The sequence below is a fragment of the Anopheles arabiensis genome, chromosome 2, assembly GCF_016920715.1.
Source record: "Anopheles arabiensis isolate DONGOLA chromosome 2, AaraD3, whole genome shotgun sequence".
NCBI lineage: Eukaryota > Metazoa > Arthropoda > Insecta > Diptera > Culicidae > Anopheles > Anopheles arabiensis.
In genome coordinates, this window is record NC_053517.1 from 81,989,944 (window position 1) to 82,009,550 (window position 19,607).

The 19,607-nt window shown below is 42.0% G+C and overlaps 3 protein-coding genes and 1 long non-coding RNA gene across 4 annotated transcripts; all 4 read right to left on the bottom strand.

Annotated features, from left to right (window-relative positions):
* Positions 1-8,926: 8,926 nt before the first annotated feature.
* LOC120897613 lies at positions 8,927-9,561 on the bottom strand. The gene is made up of 2 exons (XM_040302613.1): positions 9,325-9,561; positions 8,927-9,260 (listed from the first exon to the last, which is right to left on the bottom strand). Exons 1-2 carry the CDS (start codon positions 9,547-9,549, stop codon positions 9,102-9,104), a joined length of 384 nt encoding a protein of 127 aa, XP_040158547.1. The 5' UTR covers positions 9,550-9,561; the 3' UTR covers positions 8,927-9,101.
* A 215-nt stretch (positions 9,562-9,776) lies between these two features.
* Positions 9,777-11,817, bottom strand: LOC120895614. The gene is made up of 4 exons (XM_040299116.1): positions 11,606-11,817; positions 11,367-11,542; positions 10,462-10,588; positions 9,777-10,402 (listed from the first exon to the last, which is right to left on the bottom strand). The coding sequence occupies exons 1-4, from the start codon at positions 11,810-11,812 to the stop codon at positions 10,226-10,228; spliced, it is 687 nt and encodes a 228-aa protein (XP_040155050.1). The 5' UTR covers positions 11,813-11,817; the 3' UTR covers positions 9,777-10,225.
* Positions 11,818-13,359: 1,542 nt separating this feature from the next.
* Positions 13,360-13,833, bottom strand: LOC120897220. Its single transcript, XR_005738510.1, has 2 exons — positions 13,706-13,833; positions 13,360-13,650 (listed from the first exon to the last, which is right to left on the bottom strand). It is a non-coding gene; the product is annotated as an uncharacterized LOC120897220 (long non-coding RNA).
* Positions 13,834-14,391: 558 nt separating this feature from the next.
* LOC120897912 lies at positions 14,392-14,867 on the bottom strand. Its single transcript, XM_040303107.1, has 2 exons — positions 14,652-14,867; positions 14,392-14,588 (listed from the first exon to the last, which is right to left on the bottom strand). Exons 1-2 carry the CDS (start codon positions 14,865-14,867, stop codon positions 14,406-14,408), a joined length of 399 nt encoding a protein of 132 aa, XP_040159041.1. The 3' UTR covers positions 14,392-14,405.
* Positions 14,868-19,607: the final 4,740 nt, after the last annotated feature.

Below are 19,607 nucleotides of genomic sequence, written 5' to 3' on the forward strand. Positions count from 1 at the left end.
CTGCCATGGCAGTGTGGTACATTTCGTGTAGTATCTGCATGATTTCCATTACGTTGTAATTAACTCAATTTACATGTTATTCATTGAACATAGTATCTGTTCCATCCCATCTTATATCTGGTATCACATTTCACTGCCAATGTTGAACGTAGCTACAATTTGTGTAATTTCCATTATATTTCCTTTAATTCAATTTTTCTTTGCTTTCACTAATCCAACGCACTTCTATTACATCACTATCACACAACACCTTGCAAGCCGCCAACCATGCTCCAACGATCTCTTGCGTCACTGTGCAGCCCACACTCACACTGCAAACGTTTCCCGAAACGAAATCTCGATCCCGGCTGCGGCTTGATCTCAAACCATCATCCAACCAGCAAAGCCTTGCGCCGACTGAATGGTGCTACCGTTCGCGCGCACTGCGGATTCTGAGGATCTGCGGATAGTCAGTCACCTCGGCCCGGTTCGACCGGTGAGTGGCAGGGTTAATTTCACTGTCGGCTACGCGCAAGCAACGCCATCCTCATTACCTCGCGCCCGACAACCAACCGTGCGTACTGCTTTGAGCCAGCTAAAACAACAATGAAAAAAGAAGAAGAAGAAGCGGACAGGATTTGAAGGGCTGCCGGTGCTGAAGGTGCCGCGGAAAGAATGGAGATTATGCTGTGCCAGCATAAGTCCAACGGCCCGGCGTGCTGGAGCGTAGAAAATTGGAGGAAAAAATTTGAATGTAAATTAGGATTCTCACGCGCCGCAACCCAAAGGGCCAAGCTGCCGTGCTTCCGCATTGATGCCTTACGATCGCGATCGCGCGGACAGGGTAAGGGAACGCTCCGATGCTCGGCCGGCTTTTTGCATAAATAATTATTTATTTACATCCGCTCGCTCGCAAGAACAAACCGGAAGCAGGGCAAAAGGACACTGTGTGTGTGCCTGGCAGACACGGGAAGAGGTAAATAATAAAAGGTAAGCGGTAAGAGTGCTTATGAAACACCGAGATTGTTCGCATTGTTAGCGTATGAGTTCGTGTCGCCGTTGTTGCCGAGCGGGAAGAGTAAAAAAAAGCCAAGGACTGGCAATAGACAACGGAACAGCAGGCCAAAAAGGGACAGAAACCCGTAACCCTTTTACGTGCGGAGAGAACACTCCGGCAGGCCGACTAGAAGCACCGGCGGCAGGGTTGGTCGTAGGATATATCAGAATTTATGCAAATGCGCAACGACCGTACGGCACATACACACACATATCTTGGTGTGGCGCATTGTGCGCTGCCGCTGCCGTACGGTGTTGCGTTCGCTTTTTCCCGCAGAACATAATTTCATTTTACAGCGTGTGAAAGATTCCGATCCCGGATGATAAATCGCGGAACGAAGCGTCGCATTATGACAGCAAAAACTTTCATTCGTGGCAGATGAGGTTGCGGGAAAGGAACACGCTGCTGATGGGGATGCATAAAAGCGAAAGAAAAACAGAAGTAAGAACAAAACAATCATACCTCACTCTAATGGCAACTGGATTTCGATCGTGTATGTGTGTGTATGTTTCATTTTGGTTGTTGTATTTTTCCATTTCTTTCGCTCAACCCGTTTTATGTGATTTATGCAAATGACGTTCCATCAATGTCGATTCCGTGTCGAAATGAGGCATCGAAAAATGCACGCGAATCGCATGCAAGCGAGCGTGTGAGCGATGCAACGGCAATTGCAGCTAATGCTGCCTCTGAGCCACTGATGATGTTGATCGAGCGATCAGCTCTTTATAATTCAGGGAACAATGAATGTCTCATGAAAGAGTTATATGTGGTTCTATTTTAGTTTAATGGCAAGCTTCAGAGGAAACAATTGATATTTGCTGTAGTTTATTTTATTATTTGCATGAATTGAACCTCATTTTTTCTAATATTCAAGCTAGTACTGAGAGAAGAGCTAAATTTGCTTTATGTGTACGCTTGTTACAATATAACGATTGTTTATCAAATTTAAAACACTCCTTTTAATGCTAAAAAGCAGACACCATACTACTTTTACCTTAAACCATTATAATTTGCATCTTTTCACAATTGCTTTACTGAAGTTTGCTTTTTATGTAAATGATTAACATAGAATAAAAGTTCTCCCCACTAATAAGCTGTATTTTTCAGCATTTAAAAAGCCATCGCCTTCGTATGAACATTCCGAACGACATAATTTCCACCTTTATGAGCAATCAATATTTTCCCCAAAGAAAAAAAAACCACAAAACTACATCTCATCAATAGCTTATTCACACGTCCTTGGGGGACTCCAGTCCAGCTGGGACGATTCCCGGACAACACACACACACACAAACAAGCCATCCTAGCCGGTAGCCTGTGGCAAATGAACAACAACATTTAAGAAACACATTGCCCTCCCATAAGAACCATCGCCAAGCACCATTTAGGGGCTAAAAGGACACGAAATTGAACGATAAATTGAATTCGGAACGGCCGCCTCCGCCCATCCGCATCCCCAACGATTCCCTGCCACGTTTGCACTCACGACGCAAGAAACGATCAACGGCGAGAAGCGATCGTGTACGTACGGCCGAAGCTAATAATTACAATTACATTAATACCCGGGCCCTGTCGAGAGCTGCACGGGTATAATTTTTATCAAATTATCCAGATGAGCACACGCATGCCTTCGAGTGGGTTAGCATGTTTGCATGTGTGCGTGGATAACGTCCTTCTAAGGAGCGTAATAGCAGTGCGCTTAGACAGTGGGAAAGACGCTCGGTTGGGGGGTCTTTCACTGAGCATAATCTTGCACCGTCGCCGGCGCAAAGCCGTCGTCGAGTGCAATGAAATGTAGTGCTGGCAGCCGAGTATCGCTCGCGGGAGTTGGGTTGTGGTTCGCTGGGCTGATGATATATTGTTCATTGCGCTGGATGAAATGTGCAGTTTGGTCACTGTTTTCGGGTGTAGTTTCGGATGAGATCGTCTGGCTTGCGGCACCGTACAGGTGAAGTTGATCCTTTTTCTTGGTGTTTCATTTTTGTCTTTCGCAACAAACTCCGTTTTTCTCTCTGTCTTTCTTTCTCTGTTACGACACTAATCGAAGCAGAATCTTGCCCTGTGGCTAATTGAACGAAGGAAGGTATGAGCAACATCGATGCATGTTTCGTTTTGTAATTCTAATGGGAACAGATGATTTCGCAACCGAATGATGCAATAATTCATCGGGAAATAAGACACCAGAACCTCCCTTAAATCTTCTTTCAAATGTATTCCTTTAGTTATGATATAGCACTATCAATTCAGATTCATTGCTGAGAAAGAGAAGGAGAAGTTTTTAGGGGTTAATAAGTCCAAGATTTAAAAGAGTTTGTGCAGAAAAATATATAAAATGGCAGATATGTTGTATGTATGCAATTATAGCTTAGTATAAATTGTTTCCAAACAGTAATTATCAATTAGACACAAGATAAAAATCAATGCACGGATCCGTTACCCTCGCTGAGCGATGTTGAGCACTGCAAAACATAATTAAAATGGGACGGGAAATTGGTAATTGTTAAATAAATAACTCTATCCCACCCAGGCGACAGTAACGACGCCGAGGGAAGGTTAGGATTGCGTACCGGCGTGCCAGTGTGCGAAAAATTGCACGCTCCAGAGGGAAAGCCAAAAGCCGGGCCTATCAATAAACACCGTGTGAGGCGCCTGGCATCCGACCGATGCCGAAGGGTTTTGCGTCAAAATTTGCATTACAATGCAAACAAACAGCAACAACCTATAAACGCTGTAGTGTGCCTCCGTCACATCGGTGCAGGGCGATCGTTGAATGCACCCGACCACGAACAGAACAACAACAACACACATACATACACATGCTCTGGAAATATCATTAATTATGACGGGTGGTAATTTTTGCACGTCAAAAGCAGCTCGGCAGGTAGCACCGTTCCGGAGGGTTCGCTTTTCCGCTTCCGGTATCTGGAGGAAACCACCCGGAAGTGCTAGGTGGGACACCATCAAACGGTTGCTTTTGGGAGCAGGATTTACGGGGCGAGCCAGAGCCATGGAATTGGTGGAACGGAAGCATATAATTAACGTTGACGATTGTGACAATGGAATGATTGGTGGTTTTCTTCGGGAGCATGTTTTCTTTGGAAATGTGTTTAAAATGTTGAAACATTTGGAATATCTAGCTTTTGAAGATGCTTTCAGTATTAGAAGGCTTGCAGATCCCTCCAACCATCACTCTGCAAGTCAACCAGAAGTCAGCGAATAATTACATTTCCTGTGCCGTAAGGTTCTTCCTTTAATGTGCGCGTTTCATTTACATCTTCCCACCACCTCCTACTAGCATCGCTTGAACCGCAAAATTAAGCAAAAGGTCAGCCATTGAAACGTGTCCACGAAGCGAACCAAAGTAAAAAAAAAAATCCCCTGAAAGAAAGCAGATCATAATAAATGCTAAAGGCAATGTAGCGAATGCACAGAACATTTACTAGACATTAAACGCATCATTTTGACTTCAATTAGTGCAAAATCCCTCCAAAAAACGGGACCGTTTGGGGTGTGAGTTTGAAAGCAAAAGCAAAAAAAAAAGAACGAACTAGAACACCATCACCCCGAGGGCGATGAGGCGAAGGCGGAAATGAAGCATGATCCAACGTCCACGGTGCTAGGGCGGTGGTTGGTGGCGTTAATCCTAATTACATTCCAATTACGACACCGCTGATCCGAACAGTTGTAAGCCAACGGGCAATTAATGTTTAATGCAGTCAAATGTCACTAATTGACGTATTGATTAGCATATGGGAGAAGTTTAATAATACTTACCGAAAGAATTGTACATCAACATTGAAATTGTATGTTCATATAATTTATAAACATGGTTGAATTAATTTTAGAATCCTTTAATCATTTTGCTACCGCCATCTGTATCCTGCTAGCTGAAGCTGGCGATACCGACGGTTTTTTCACCACTTTCCACCACCCGTGAGCGTTTAGCTTCGTCCTTTTCGTCCCTATGGCTTGTGCTCATTGCCGATTGCTCACACACCCCTCGCATAGAACCAAATTGAAGGTTTTGAAAGGAAGAATGAACGAAAAAAAAACGGGGATGGGACAAGGTACAATACAACAAGGCAAAAAAAAAGTTTATCCTCGTGCAAGGGAACGAATGTCGCTGATTCACCCCTGGGCTGCAAAGGGACGGCACACAGAGACACACCGAAAATCGTCCAAAATTGTACGGTGGAAAAGAGAAAGCAAAAAAAAAGCCACGAGATAATAACAGTAAGAACGGTGAGCAGTAAGAAAACCATTCGTCCTAGCGGTGCTATAGGACGGTTGCTGAGCCACAGGCCCCACCCCTCGCGTCCGGTGGAAAAGCCACCCCTTAGAAGAGGTTCCCTTGCGTGTGGTGGTGGTGCTGGTAGGCTGAGGAGTTTTTTTTTCGTCTTGCATTGGCTCGGTGGTTCTTGCGTCTTTGCGTGCGTTGACTATACATTTTCTTAAGGTGAAAGGTTTTTTTTAACGTGCACGTATCGGTTTGGAACACGCACGCTGCGGCGATTGTGTTTCCGTTTTCGTTCCTTTGCGCTAGAAAAAATACTGATTGTTTAAGCATTGAATGTATTTTTTCCATGTCTTTTCCCAACCTTTGCTTTTTTTCTGGTTTCGTTGATTTTCCGAATAAAACCCCTGCTGCGTGTTCATGGTCTTGGATCGATGGCGCGGTTTGGACAGGCGCTTATCTGTCGTTGAGTTATAAATAAATAAGCTCGACATTTCGTGCACACTTAATGCTACTTTGTCGCTAGATAGGGCATGGAAAATGAGCACAGTATTCGACTTGCCGGTGAGCAGGGATGAGTGGGGAAAATTGGTAAGGTGAGCTAAAAAACTACCAAACAAAGAGTCAGGTCTGTCTGGGTTTGGGCCTGGTTTGGAACAGTTTGTTGAGCTTGTTTCAAAGGTTCGATTTACAACCAAAGTGTTGTAATCATCGAATGAATGTTCATTTTATCTGGATGAGATAGAAAAATAAATAAAAATTATGGAAATAATATTTACTGTATTGTGTTTCAAAGCATGCATTACGGAGACATGGCTGAAACAAAATTAAACAGCAAATATTGTATGCCCTATTGATTCAACCTGTACTGGAATGAATTTGATGGGTAATAGATCGAAAGAATTTCATGTAATTGCATGTGTTGATACAATCTTCAATGTGATATTCTGTATAACAAGAATTAAGGGGTCTGCTATACCATGTTAGCCTAACAGGTTGGCTGATTATTATTTCGCCTATGATAGTAACACACACACCGGTTTGGTTAAATCATCTTTTCATATTCAGCATGTATCAATTCGAGAAATAAATACACCAATTAAAGCGGGTTTCAACTTTTTGATACCACTTTTGTAGTTCGATTTGTCATTTGTCTCAAAATAGTCCTCAATTGCGGCGTTCACCTCTTCATTGGACCGAAATATCTTCACAGCGCGCATTCTTTTAATATCTGAGCACAGGAAATATTCCTTGAGAGTCGGGTCTTAATTATTCGGTGGGTGATGAAACAATTCTGCAGCAATGTTTTGCATAGAGATTTGTCATATTGAACAGTGGTGAATGGCATATGAAAAATATTATTTTGATATCATTTAGGTGTCAGCTTTCCGGATCAACTTCATTTAACGGTTGTTTTTCATTATTCTGTGAATTTTTTTATGTTTTCGACCCGGTAACCACCTCTTTTGGGTACATTCCCTATTCAACGTCTTCCTCCATCGCTCGTTACATAACGTTTTAATAAAGCATATCAATACTTTAGGCCGGTCTCGTAGTACAGTCGTCAACTCGTACGACTTAACAACATGCCCGTCATGGGTTCAATCCCCAAATAGACCGCGCCGCCATACGTAGGACTGACTATCCTGCTATGGGGGGAAATCAATTAGTCACTGAAAGCCAAGCCCGCAAGTGGGTACAGGCAGGCCTTGACCGACATCGGTTGTTGAGCCAAAAAGGAAGGAAGGAATCAATACTTTAAGGTTGATTTTGATGAAACAGTTTTCTGGAAACTCTTCATCCAGCCAATTTTTGTTTTTCTATTATTTTTTCATAACACGTACAAAATGCTATAACTCGCGAAATAATTGTCCGATTGTCCGATCAACTTTTGACAAAAATAGTTATAAGGTTGATTCAAAATAAATATGGACTTAATTACAGTAGTGCTATCTATGTGTAAGTATAAAAAATGCTCACTTATTATAAGAATAGCTTAGACAGCATTATATGATTCGTCTTAATGAATAAAATATCATAATTTCCGTTGTCAAATCAAATGCATAACTTAGTAATTCACACAAAACTAATCATTCATAATGCAATATATTCATTACAATCGTAGCACGTGCCCTAGCTATTCACTCTATCCTGTCTTTTGTAAAACCTGTTGCTGCACCCCGATGCATCAGCGAATGCACAAATGCATCGAATAATAAATTTTACCCTAGCGAGATCCCTTTGGTTTGCAAAAATAAGCATCCCCGTCCCACTTAAACTAGGGCACGCACCATCAAACGGGTTTTGTCATCTCTTTTGTCAACTCGTGTGCAAATGATTTGTGCAGCAGGGCTTTCGTGGACAAAAAAACAAGGGGAATGAAAACGAGAGCGATCGATCAACAGGAAACCGTAAAACCGTTCCTAATCTGGTGGTTCAAGCATGGTGTAACCCTTCTTTTAGCGAGCAAATCTACTAACAAATTGCACACCAATGTATGATATGAGCGAAGATGAGACGATCAATCGCGTAGTAAATGAAGCCTGCAGAGGCTTAGCTTGTAAACAATCAGATCGAAATGGGCAACCCAAGTAGTGGGGCCAATTTTTCAAGTTACATAAGGAAGTGATTTTTAGGAATAAATGATAGTTTTAACATAAAAAAATACATTTTATTGCCAAAAATCACAACCTATTATTGTGATTTGTAACTGATTACATTTGCAACTTATTATTTGGGCCAGTTCAGTGTTACAGTCGTCAACTCGTACGACTTAACAACATGACCGTCATAGGTTCAAGCCCCGAATGGACTGTACCCCTATACTTCGGACTCACTATCCTGCTATTTGTAATCAGTGGTACAGGGAAATGTCACCATGCATGTGATGGTCGCAAGAAATGTTTGAGTCTCACCTCTGATCATCACAGTAGAGCTCGTGACGCTGACATGATGTTGTTTCAGCTGGAATTTGTCATGACTATGTCAGTGCCATTATGCAGAACTGATTGTGATATTAAGAAAAAGTCATCACATAGTAACTGACCAAGCGTTGGTCGCAAAAATGTCACGAATCATGCAATGACCACACCAATCGTTTTGAGTATCACCTCTTATTATTACAATTGAGTACGTGTTATTTTTGCAACCTGCTATGTGTAATCAGTGGTACAGGGAAATGTCACCATGCATGTGATGGTCACACCAAATGTTTGAGTTTCACCTCTGATTATCACAGTAGAGCTCGTGACGCTGACATGATGTTGTTTCAGTTGGAATTTGTCATGACTATGTCAGTACCATTATGCAGAACTGATTGAGACAGTAAGAAAAAGTCATCACATAGTGACTGTCCAAGCGTTGGCCGCACAAAATGTCACGAAGCATGCATTGATCACACCAATAGTTTTGAGTATCACCTCCGATTATCACAATTGAGTACGTGACGCTGACATGGATTTTTATCAGTCAGATTTTTTTAAAGGATAGACAGTAACCATTTGCAGCACTGATTGTATATGCGCGATCGCGATCGTACTGACGTGTAGCGAAACGGTGACAGTCAGCTTGAAATCACATAAGCACATTCTGACATTATGTATGTTAAGGAAACTTTCTACAATGAAGGAGCGAAGACATGGTATAAAAAAGTTTCATTTTATTTTACAGCTAAAACTACTCGAGCGTATACTCTCCGTTGCTTTTGTAAAAGTATGGTGATGATATACCAATCGTCTCTTAATTTGAATTTGTCGTCGCACTTCCTCCGTAAAATAAACTCTCCTGAAATCAAAGGAGCAATGGTGCCGATAATCCCGTTTTTTTAGCTCTCTACATGCAGTAAGCGTCACAGTTGGCAGCGAGCTTCCCGGTCGCCGAAGTAAGCACAATGCCGGTCTGGGTCGTAGCGCCTATACCACCGCCGACGAGTTGCGCATCAAACGGATGCAATAGCAGATTGTTGTAGCAGATGACGTACGTCAGAGCGGTCTGCACAGAAAGTAAGGCACAATCACTAACCTGCTGCCTCAGCATTGGTGTCGTACACACTTACCGCCGGAGTAAAAGTAAAGGTGCGTGAGGTGAGCGGTGTCAGCGTTTTCACGAGCACGGAGTTCGAGAAGCAGATGGTGCCGGAGAACGAACCAAACGTGATAACGTTCGGATAGTTGAGCGCCTCCGGCGGTTGGGCCCGGCCGGGCAGTGATCCGTACGCAATGAGCAGCCCTACCAGCAGCCAACTGCCCGATAACGTAAGCCGTAACGCTGGGCAGGACATTTTATTTTCACGTTCGCGATCGTACTGACGTGGGTCGAAACGATGGGAACCAGCTTTATACCGCGGTCGCAGACGTTGAACGGCGTTATCAGTTGAAAAGTGTGTGGTTTTCACTTTTGTTTTGGGATTTTTTTGCACAAGAAATAATGTATTTTTCGAACGAGACGCATCGTTGGGGATCAATTTGGACTAATTAAATGACACCAATTTGCTTGCTATCGTTCCTTGCGCATGACCGGGCAACTTCCAGGTCGGACACAGTTTATTGAGGACTTCAGAACAACACCCATAAGGGTACTTCTTTTCTTGTTTTTTTATTCACTACCAAAAACACAAGACGCTCGCGCTCTGCTTTCTCTTTGATCTTGACCATTCCGTGTGTACTTGACCATGTGTGTGTATGTGCGTGTCAAGCGCTGGTTTCCAAAATAATTATGCCGTCTTTTTCTCCTTGTTTCACTGCATCGGAAATTAGGTCAATGCAGGTTGTTATGTTTTTGGGTGGTGGTAAGTTTTGAAGGTAAGCGTCCCAGTTTATGGTTTTGGTGGAATCGAGAAACTAAGTGGCTGGTGAACCGGTTCGTCCTGAATTTGGAGCGCTCCTTGAAAGTGAAGATCATAACGGCTTTGCTCTTCCGTAGAGAAGCCATGCAGAGCGCTCTACTAACTGCGCTGTTTATGGGGCGCAAAAAAATGTAACAGTTGATTTGAATGGTATACCTTCCGCAGAGTTAACCACAACCGTGGTTATCGTAGGATTACCCGTTCCTATACCGCCATCTGTTAAGGAGGATGTGATAAAATTTTGCGCAAAACTTACTACCTTTATGTGTTGAATCTTCAACGGACCGGGCTGAAAATGATTGTGCAGCGGAAATTAGAAGGTGTCGTCACTGAGCATACATTTCTTACCGGTGGGGTGTAAGAAACACTGCGATCTGTTGGCATATTGGTGTTGCTGGTGGAATATACTGTTTCAGTGTAGCATTTGATAAACGTCGGTGAGAAAATCTCGTAGTTTTGATCATATTTTGCTACTCTGGTATCGGCATTTTAGATTGCCGAATTGATTGACAAATGAATGTAAAAGCAAAAGAAAAACGAAAAATTATTACAAACCAAACCAAACAAACCGGTAGTGATAGTTTAAGTTTTAAAATCAAGATTGTGATAATCAATTGCTGATCACTAGCTCATGATAGTTTCTTTATCATGAGCACACCGCAACTTATGTTCGGCAGTATGCCAGTATTTCAGCATTTAGCCGGCCACCGTAGTGGGCGGTCAGCGCAATACTGATCGGTCGCAACGAAGTCATGCTGAGACTACCCTGTATAATACGGGCAGAAAGCAGTTGATGCATTCGGGAAGTAACTTTGATATATCTGACGGCCATCTGTGAAGATTCCAGGGGGAGAAATGGCAAAAAATTAAAACAAAAATCTTTCATAGAAAATGCAAACAGTACTTTAGGTTTGTGAAACTTACTTTCGGTGTGAAGGTAACTACCCTTGTGATTGGCAGCAGGCTGAAAAGATTCGCTTTTACTGATGTCGAGTAGCAATGCGTGTAGTTGGCGTGTTTTACCCCAATTGTGACAGTCGATCGGGAACCATCGAAGTCGCAAACAAGTGGAACGATGTAGCAAATCGTGTGTAAAAGAAGGAAAGTAGCACAAGCATTACTTGATCGTGCCATGGTTGTCACCCGAGTGGACTTGAATTTTTGCACATTGATTGCTTTTATACGCTTGGATGGTTTTTCATTAAAAAAAGGGTTTTCAATAAACGGTTAAGGTTCGTATGTCATTACCTTACGGCGGAGAACTGCAAAAGATCCGGACGGCCACATTCAGGAGTCCTCCGTGGACCGATGAAACGGCAATATCCGTTGACGAAAGAATGCCTGTTCCGATACCACCGTTCACGATTTGTGCGTAGAACTTTTTGAGGTCAGGTGACATGATCTGAATGTATCGCACCGTATCAAAGACCTGTGAAGAAGGAAGGAAATCAGTTGAGTTCCAAACGTAAATCGTTCCACCTGGCACTCTTACATCAGGTATAAAGCTGAACGTACGCGTAACAGGCTTCACACTTATTGCTTGTGAATTGATCGAGCTCGAATAGCAGATCTTAAGATCGGACGTGAAGGAACCATACGTAAATTCTGTCGCCGGAATAGAGTAATGAGCACACGCCAACGGAACAAACAGCAACAGGATCGATTGTGAGACTAAAGGCGGCACCGAGTGCTGGGCCATGTTGTGTGTTGTGAAATATTCAACGGGCACTGTGATTAAGAATGATTCTTGCGAGCATTTTATAAGCAGCCGCTGTAATGCAATAATCAGCTATGAAAGTTCCGATGCGCTTTTGATGACCTCAAACACCAAAAATCTCCAGGAAATTCCAAATATAAAGGTTTAATCAATGATAATGATGCTACCGGTTGATGGATCTTAATGGTCCCATAGTGGCTATGGGAATTTCCGTAATTTATTTTTGGAACATACACGCAGCAAAACCTGTTACAAGGCTGGTTGGAGACTGACAGGTTTGGGAGAATCAATGTTAGCCCGTGAATTTCGCTGCGCAGGCTGTTTTGAGAAATGAATATGTGGGGTGAATTGGTAAATTTAGTTGACTAAAATTTGGATGAAACGCTATATGCTCATTTCGGATGGAATGGAAATGATAAAATTTGAGACTTGCTCGATCCGTACATAACAACGTACGGTATTTCATTATTTTGGTCCCATCGCCTACAAAGAACCACTCTGGGCTAGAGCTATGGTATAGAACAACTGCAATTCCAATGATAACATGTACAACGATATTCCATGGAGATGGCAGCAACAACGATGGCATTGTAACAAGTCATGAGGAGAAAAAAACATGCTATCAGTGTTAAGCTTACTAAAAACGCCTTAAGCGATATTGAGTAGCTTTGCACAAAGTCCATGGTGTGTGTTTATGGTAGTTCAGTAAAGTGTGCATTAACAATTGAAAAAAAAAGATGGGCTTTACCATTTGCATTAGTTATTTATAATACTTTTCTGGAAGGCTGAACAACAGTATGCCATTACGTTACTGTAACTAACTGCAATAGATCCGAATAGACACATTCAGGAATCCTCGGTGGAGCGATGAAACAACGATAATTGTTTCCACCCATCTTTCCTATACCACCCCCAGCGATCTGTGCGTAGAACTTTTTGAGGACAGGTAACATGATCTGAATGTATTGCAGAATACCTGTAATGAGATGTAAATATTAAATGGATTAAGTTGCTTTCTCCGCTGAAACCACCGATTGTTCCATTAGGCATGCTTACACGGGAATCAAAGGGAAACGTACGAGTAACAGACCTCACGCTTACGTAAATTGTAGGAAAGCTGGCCCCAGATTGAGCACGCGCCGAATAATGAAGCAACGATAGGACCATTAGTAAGGTCAGCTGCGCTTCAGAGTGATGTGTCATGTTGCGACACATTAAGAATTCAAACAACACTGAGATTGGGGATGATCTTTTCGAACATTTTATATGCAACTACCGCAATAAATAGCAACGAATGTTCTGATGCCCTTTTATGGACCCCAAAAATCTAGAAAACCTTTTCAGATTTCATTGCGCTTGACCGGTTTGAACAGTTTTGAGAGGCTTGGGAATTTCCGAGGATATTTTTAGAACATTCGCTCATGAAACCTGTTGCAAGGTTGATAGAAAGCTTTCATGCATTTGGGAACTCCGATTGGTTGATTGTGTATATTTATATAGGGTATATTTATAATAATAAAAGATTGGAATTATGGAGAAAATCCTTTTGTTTTATTGATTTGCTGAACGATTTACCTTTCGGACTGTATTTTGATTTTAGTTTTCTGAAAGTTTCAGACTTGCAACAGTATCCTATTACCTTCCTACAGCCCATCGCAATAGATTCGAACGGACACATTCAGCAATCTTCGGATGACCGATGAAACGACAATATCCGTTGACACAGGAGATGTTGCTCCTATACCGCCGTTAACGATTTGCGCGTAGAACGGGTTGAAGTCAAGTGACATGATCTGAATGTACTGCACTGTTGCGGTGGTCTGTAGAGAAGAAAGGTATTCAGTTTTTCTCCAAAAACTCTTTCAGTATATTTACCTGGTTTTCACTTGGAGTGAAGGTGAACGTACGTATTACAGAGTCGGGCGGATCGATTGCGAATTTATCGAGCTCGAATAGCAGCTCTTAAGATCCGACGAGAAGGAACCGTACGTAAATTCTGTTGCGCTTGCCAAAGAAAGAAGCAGCAAAAAAGCAACAAGCAATGCTTGCTGAGACACTGGATGCTGTTCCTTGTTGCATCGTATTGATTATTGAAATGGCACTAAAATAAGACATGTGTTTTGCGAGGATTTTATAAGCAGCCGCTGTAATGCAATAATTGGAACAAAAATGCATGAAAAGCTTTTGTTGGCCCCAAAACCCACGGCACCAAAAACTGATCAGGAGAAATTCAGAAAGTAAAATACCCATTGACCGCAATTATTTGGATATGTTTTTGCATTTGACCGGTTTGTTACTCTTTGGTGCGTTTCTTGTCGTTTGGTAAACGGTTATTTTTCTGTTCCGATCGTAGGCAGGCATAAAAGATTCGCTTGAAAAGGTATGACGCACATTGTGTCTTATTTCATATTTCGTGCAGCGTATTTCGTTAAGTGATCGTTACGTTTGGCAACTTTAATAAACAGTTCTTCTCAACAAGAAAACAAAATAACGTTATTAAAGAAAACCGTTTAACGTTTAACGTTAAAAGGAGTTTTGTTGTTATTATTTCACTTATTTTTCCATGCTTATTTTTTTAAGTAGCAGTGACTAAACAATAGATCCGAACGGCCACATTCAAATATCCACCGTGGACCGATGAAACAACAATATCCGTTGACGTTGCAGAGGTTCCCCCTACGCCACCGTTAGCAATCTGTGCGTAGAACTTTTTGAGATCGGGTGACATGATCTGAATGTACTTTATCGTTTGCGTGCTCTGTAAAGAAGGATGATATTAGGTTGCTGTAGAACGGTAAACCGTTCCAATGTGTTTGCTTACACTCGGTGTAAAGGAAAACGTGCGGGTAACAGGCGTCAGGCGGATCGATTGCGAATTGATCGTGTTCGAGTAGCAAATAACAAGATCGGACGAGAAGGAACCGTATGTAAATTCCGACGCGGGAAAGTTGGTCCCCGTTTGAGCACGGAGCAGAGGAAGTAGCAACGAGAAAGCAGCCACAAGTAAGGGTAGTAGCGGCGCTGATCGACCGGCCATGTCGCGACTCGTTGAAGCTATTGAAAAGTACTAAACCGTGGACCGATTGTCACTTGCTTTTTATAAGTGGCCGAAGCTTTGCAATAATCAGCACGTAGAGTCCTGGTGACCTCATATCAGCCAAAACAAAACACACACATACACACATTTACGTACCATCCGCCAGTGGATAGTTCCCAACGATGAAGGCTCAATCGATGGCAATGATCTTGGGCGCTTGTTTGGTTGTTTCCTTGCACTTGACCGGTTTGTTTGTCATACATTTCGGAGCTTCTTTTGGGTACAACGGGTTTCAGGGGCAATTATTAAGTGATACAATTATTATCACGTTTTCTGCACGTTCGTCGCCTGCATTCGATGCGCGTTTTTTGTTCGCATTTCCGAAATATCTGCATTAATTTTGAGACCAGTTAGTTTGGTTGGCTACACTGTGGTTACTGTAAAAAATTGTTAAATATTTATTATGTTACAGGCTTTCCCAAGGTTTTTTGGTTATTTCGCGAAAATTTGTGAAAGTTGTTTCCCATAGTTTTTCTTGGATTGTTCACACGATTTATTCGAATCGTCCCAATGGAATAAGTCTTAGGAGGGACTCAAAAAATAACGGGAATCAACCAGTACAAACCCTGTTCGAGTCTCATTTAAAAGTTTCTTTTTAATCGTGTGCATCAATTACTTTCGTTGTTAAATATCTAATAGTTTGAAACAGTCATCAAGCAGTTAGCAGTACAGGCGTCCCCCGAGTTACGACCTCCTCGAGATACGACGATTTTGATTTTGACAGTTAAAAGTTGTCATTGAGAAGAAATTGATGTATTTTTTGAATTTCTAGGCAGATAACCGTTATACACACATTTCCAAATATTCCACAACTCCCCGGTCTTGAATATCTATATTATGTAAACGGCTTTTGGGGGAAAATTAATACATTATCGTACATTACTTTAAATAAAGTACACAATTTCATAGATTCCGACTCTTCAATTTCATTTATAAACTTTATATTCACAGATATTCGACATACGACTATTTCGACTTACGCCTTCCTTTGGGACATATTTTCGGTCCCAAATACAGTCGTATCTCGGGGGACACCTGTATAGCTATTGAAGTAGTCAGCGAAATGTGCAAATTTTACTTTGATTACTGCAACGTAAAATCCCTTTGTTTCTATGGCCGCAGTATTAATCATCCATTCGAAAGAACAAATTACGAAGTCGAGAATTTCGCAAGGATTGCCATTTAGTTCCATTTTCCTCCGCTCTGAGGGAGGATGGGCAAGAAGGAAAGATCTTGCGGTGAAAAGTTTCTGATTTGTTTTTCTGGACCTTTTTGTTTTCTTCTAGCAAGGCTTTTTTACGTACGAATGCAAACGACACGACTAGAAGTTCTGGACTATGCGCTCTAGGATCTTAAGATCATCTTTGCACTCGAATGAATCTTTTATTAATCATCGGTCGCTGTTTGTTGCTCACCTTTTTTCTTGTATTTTTTTGCATTCGTCTTTCATTTCGTTCCTTTTGACGAGACGCTAATTGTGTCTTAGATTGGAAATGATAAATACGAACGGTCGGTACAAATGGCTGAAAATCAAAATTCCCTCGGCACGAGCTATCTATTGTTATAGCGACGGTGAGCGTCTTTTCAGTCTATGCCGAGAAGCTACTCGCAACAAAAAACTGCCCACAAATGTCGATGGAAATCAAAATCCTACCAAGATAATACCGAATGTTCGCCTCCGCCCAGCCGAAAGACGTGTGCCACTTGAGCTTTGTGAGGGCGGGGGGGGGGGAGACGCATTGGAAAGAATTCCAATTTAGCGGAGCGTTTCGAAATTTAATTTAAATACGAATCTTTTAATATCCGTGTCCACCGACGCCAAATTCTCCCGTGGCCTGTGGGATCAACAGCACAGGAGCCGAATACGTGTGTCCTGCGGGTTTTGGGTCTTTTGCGTGTTTCACCATTGCGGATTGGAAGGAAATTGGCCAATGCTCATTGAGCACGCACTATTCGTAGCGGCTGGAGGGGATGGGCTGTGGAATGTTTCGCTATGCGCGTACGACATAATCGGTCAAAACGGCACGTTTGAAGTGCTGCATGTCGAGCATTAAGTAATTTATGAGTAATATTTCGGAGTGAGGGTAGTTGTAAGGAGTTTTTTGCGTATGTATGAATTTCTCAATCTCTAACAATTTCGATAAGGAAACATAATCGTGCAAATCATCGTTTGATATCACAAAAACACGTTTTAAATATTCAAATTATTTAGAAGAATTATTGATAATGTTTACATGTGTGAAACTCAAACCTAACATACAATAAACGTAAGTTGATCAAAAACTCAAATGGTTTTTACTGTTTTTTAATCATGTTAAATTGCTATTTTTGGCTTTGCTTTCCACATTGTAGATCAAGCAATAACATAGATAGAATAATATTATGTTCCTACAGTTCTTACATTTTGATGCTTAGATGAATTGTGAAAGATTTTGATGCTTCTTTACTGACAATTTATAACAATTGTTACAAATTAGAATAACTTTTAAATTTATGCACCCAAAAGAAATACATTCTTCCAGCAACCATCTCACGGAAACCACCATCATTTTTTTTCTTGCTTTATGTTCTGAAATTCGAACAGTCATTGTATTGTTTTTTTTTATGCAACATATACTTTAACCCAAACGTAAAAAACAATCTTTTCCGACAGCTATAAAAAACACGTTGATCCACTCAACGAGGTAAGCTTCAACGGTTTTAAGGTAATTTTCATGTCTCGAACGTACACACAATATAAAAAAAACTATCCTAACTAACCGAAGACATCAACAACAACAAAAAAAACCTGATTTCATCATGTACCGAAACCTACCCCAAAACCGAAAACCGTGCGTACGTGCCGTGCCGCTTGGTCCAGATGTCGTTCCTTTCATGCATTACCCGGTTAAAGGCAACCAGGGCCTAGCAGCGTTCGTGTTATTTTATTTAAGTTTTTTTTGCTGTTGCTCTCGTGTCCACATCGCCTGTCGTCGTCGAAAACTGATATCCGTTTTTCTCGAAAATAACCGGCAGCTCAGCCCCGTATCACGAACATTTGAATAAACATCGACGCGAAAGGGTGCGTCTGACATTGTTTTCCCCACATCTGACGCATGATAGTGAGCGGTGTGATTGTGTGTGTGTGTGTGTCGATTAAAATAAAGTTGAAAAAAATGATACCACAGGAAAAAAAAATCTGTAACACAGCAGTAACGAGAGTCCGAAAAAAAAACAATCCCTTTCGTTCTTCCTTCCAGGCACGTTAGTGTTTAAGGACATCCGCTTGTGTTGGCTGGCTGGAGGACAGTTCCTGCCGTTAGAACGTTGGTGTGTGTTTTTTTATGTATGCTCTCTCTCTTCGCTCATATTTGTTGTAAGTTTTTCACTTTCAGCAGCTCATGACATCACGCTTTCGTAACGGGCACGCGTTTAATCCACAAATAAATTACTACTCATCCAGGGATAGAATGGATGTGCCCTGTGCGTTAGGCCGGATATGCAGATGGCGGTTGATTGCGTTAGTTGCGTGCGTAGTGCGTTGTGAGGAGATTCCATTTTTTTCCAACGTTGTTGCCTCTTCAAATTCAGTTATCCGGTTAGGCAGAAGCAAGGCACACCGTGTGATACGTTACGGGTTTTTGAGTCTGTTACAGATCGGAGTGGAAAGTGCGAATGAAAGTGAAAGTGAAATCAAATCTTAAATGAACAGATTTTAGTGTGTTAAAATAAGTTTAAAATATGTCTTGAAGATGTATATAAGGTGAAATGTTAAGTTGAAAATAGAAGTTTCCTCCCGTACTGTTATCGGACATTTTTTCCAAAGCCTGCGTCCATAGCTTCCGTTCCTTTGATGTGAAAAATTACATCTTAATTAACATAAACTGCCACGGCCTCCCGTTCCACGGACAAAAGGACTTCATAAAATCCTCATTGCGTTGGTTTGAAAACCCTTTTCTCAAAGAACCCTACGGCAAAGGTGAACGCGAACGAAAGTGAAAGCGAAGAAAGGTCCTCGCTCCTTGCTGCATTCATATTCAAATGCATCTCGGGCCTCAGTTTCCGGGCAGTGGCGTTCAAGCAGAATAGATCCGTGTCTTGGAAGGGGTCTCTAGCAAGGTAAGAGATTGAAGGGATGAGAAGGAAGAAGGAGTAAAGACCTCGATGGGAACCAGGTCCACTCGGTACATGACGTAGCACAATCGTTGGGAGGAAGTTGTGCTTCAGCTAGGACGAACAAAAATTGAAGAAAAAAACTGTGTGGCCGGAGTGTTATTAATTGAATATGTTAATTCCCGAGGCCCCGGAAAAGAAAGGCCTCCCGGAGACGCACTGAAATTATTCTTCGATTTCGGTTGGTTCAGGATTGGTTTTTTTTTCTCACACAAGCTCCAACACACAGGGAATGGGAAAAAAGGCGCGTAATTGTAACAACTGTTGCGGCCGGTTGTTGCCACGAGAAGAACTTTTACTTTCCACGCGGGCAGCAACTCGCAACGCAGACGTATAAATCACTCAGCACCGATCAAAACAGCCTCCGCAGCTGATGGATGATGGCACAGTGCGAAGAGCAGCCCGAGCCGGCCCGAGAGCGGTAATTTACGGTGGCAGTTGCTTGACGGTTCAAGCTCTTGCTCTGCACTCCCCATTTGTTGGCCCCTTCCGGAGGCTTACGTAATGAGCATTTCTTGGCTTGCGGGA

Excerpts from the sequence above, each read along its gene's own strand:
- LOC120897912 (XM_040303107.1), bottom strand. The coding sequence starts at position 14,867 with ATGGCCGGTCGATCAGCGCCGCTACTACCCTTACTTGTGGCTGCTTTC. Across the intron at positions 14,589-14,651 it reads CGTTTTCCTTTACACCGAGT|AGCACGCAAACGATAAAGTA; the intron begins GTAAGCAAACAC and ends CCTTCTTTACAG.
- LOC120895614 (XM_040299116.1), bottom strand. The coding sequence starts at position 11,812 with ATGGCCCAGCACTCGGTGCCGCCTTTAGTCTCACAATCGATCCTGTTG. Across the intron at positions 11,543-11,605 it reads CGTTCAGCTTTATACCTGAT|GTCTTTGATACGGTGCGATA; the intron begins GTAAGAGTGCCA and ends CCTTCTTCACAG. Across the intron at positions 10,589-11,366 it reads ATCTTTTGCAGTTCTCCGCC|AGTAGCAAAATATGATCAAA; the intron begins GTAAGGTAATGA and ends TGCCGATACCAG.
- LOC120897613 (XM_040302613.1), bottom strand. The coding sequence starts at position 9,549 with ATGTCCTGCCCAGCGTTACGGCTTACGTTATCGGGCAGTTGGCTGCTG. Across the intron at positions 9,261-9,324 it reads CCTTTACTTTTACTCCGGCG|ACCGCTCTGACGTACGTCAT; the intron begins GTAAGTGTGTAC and ends CTTTCTGTGCAG.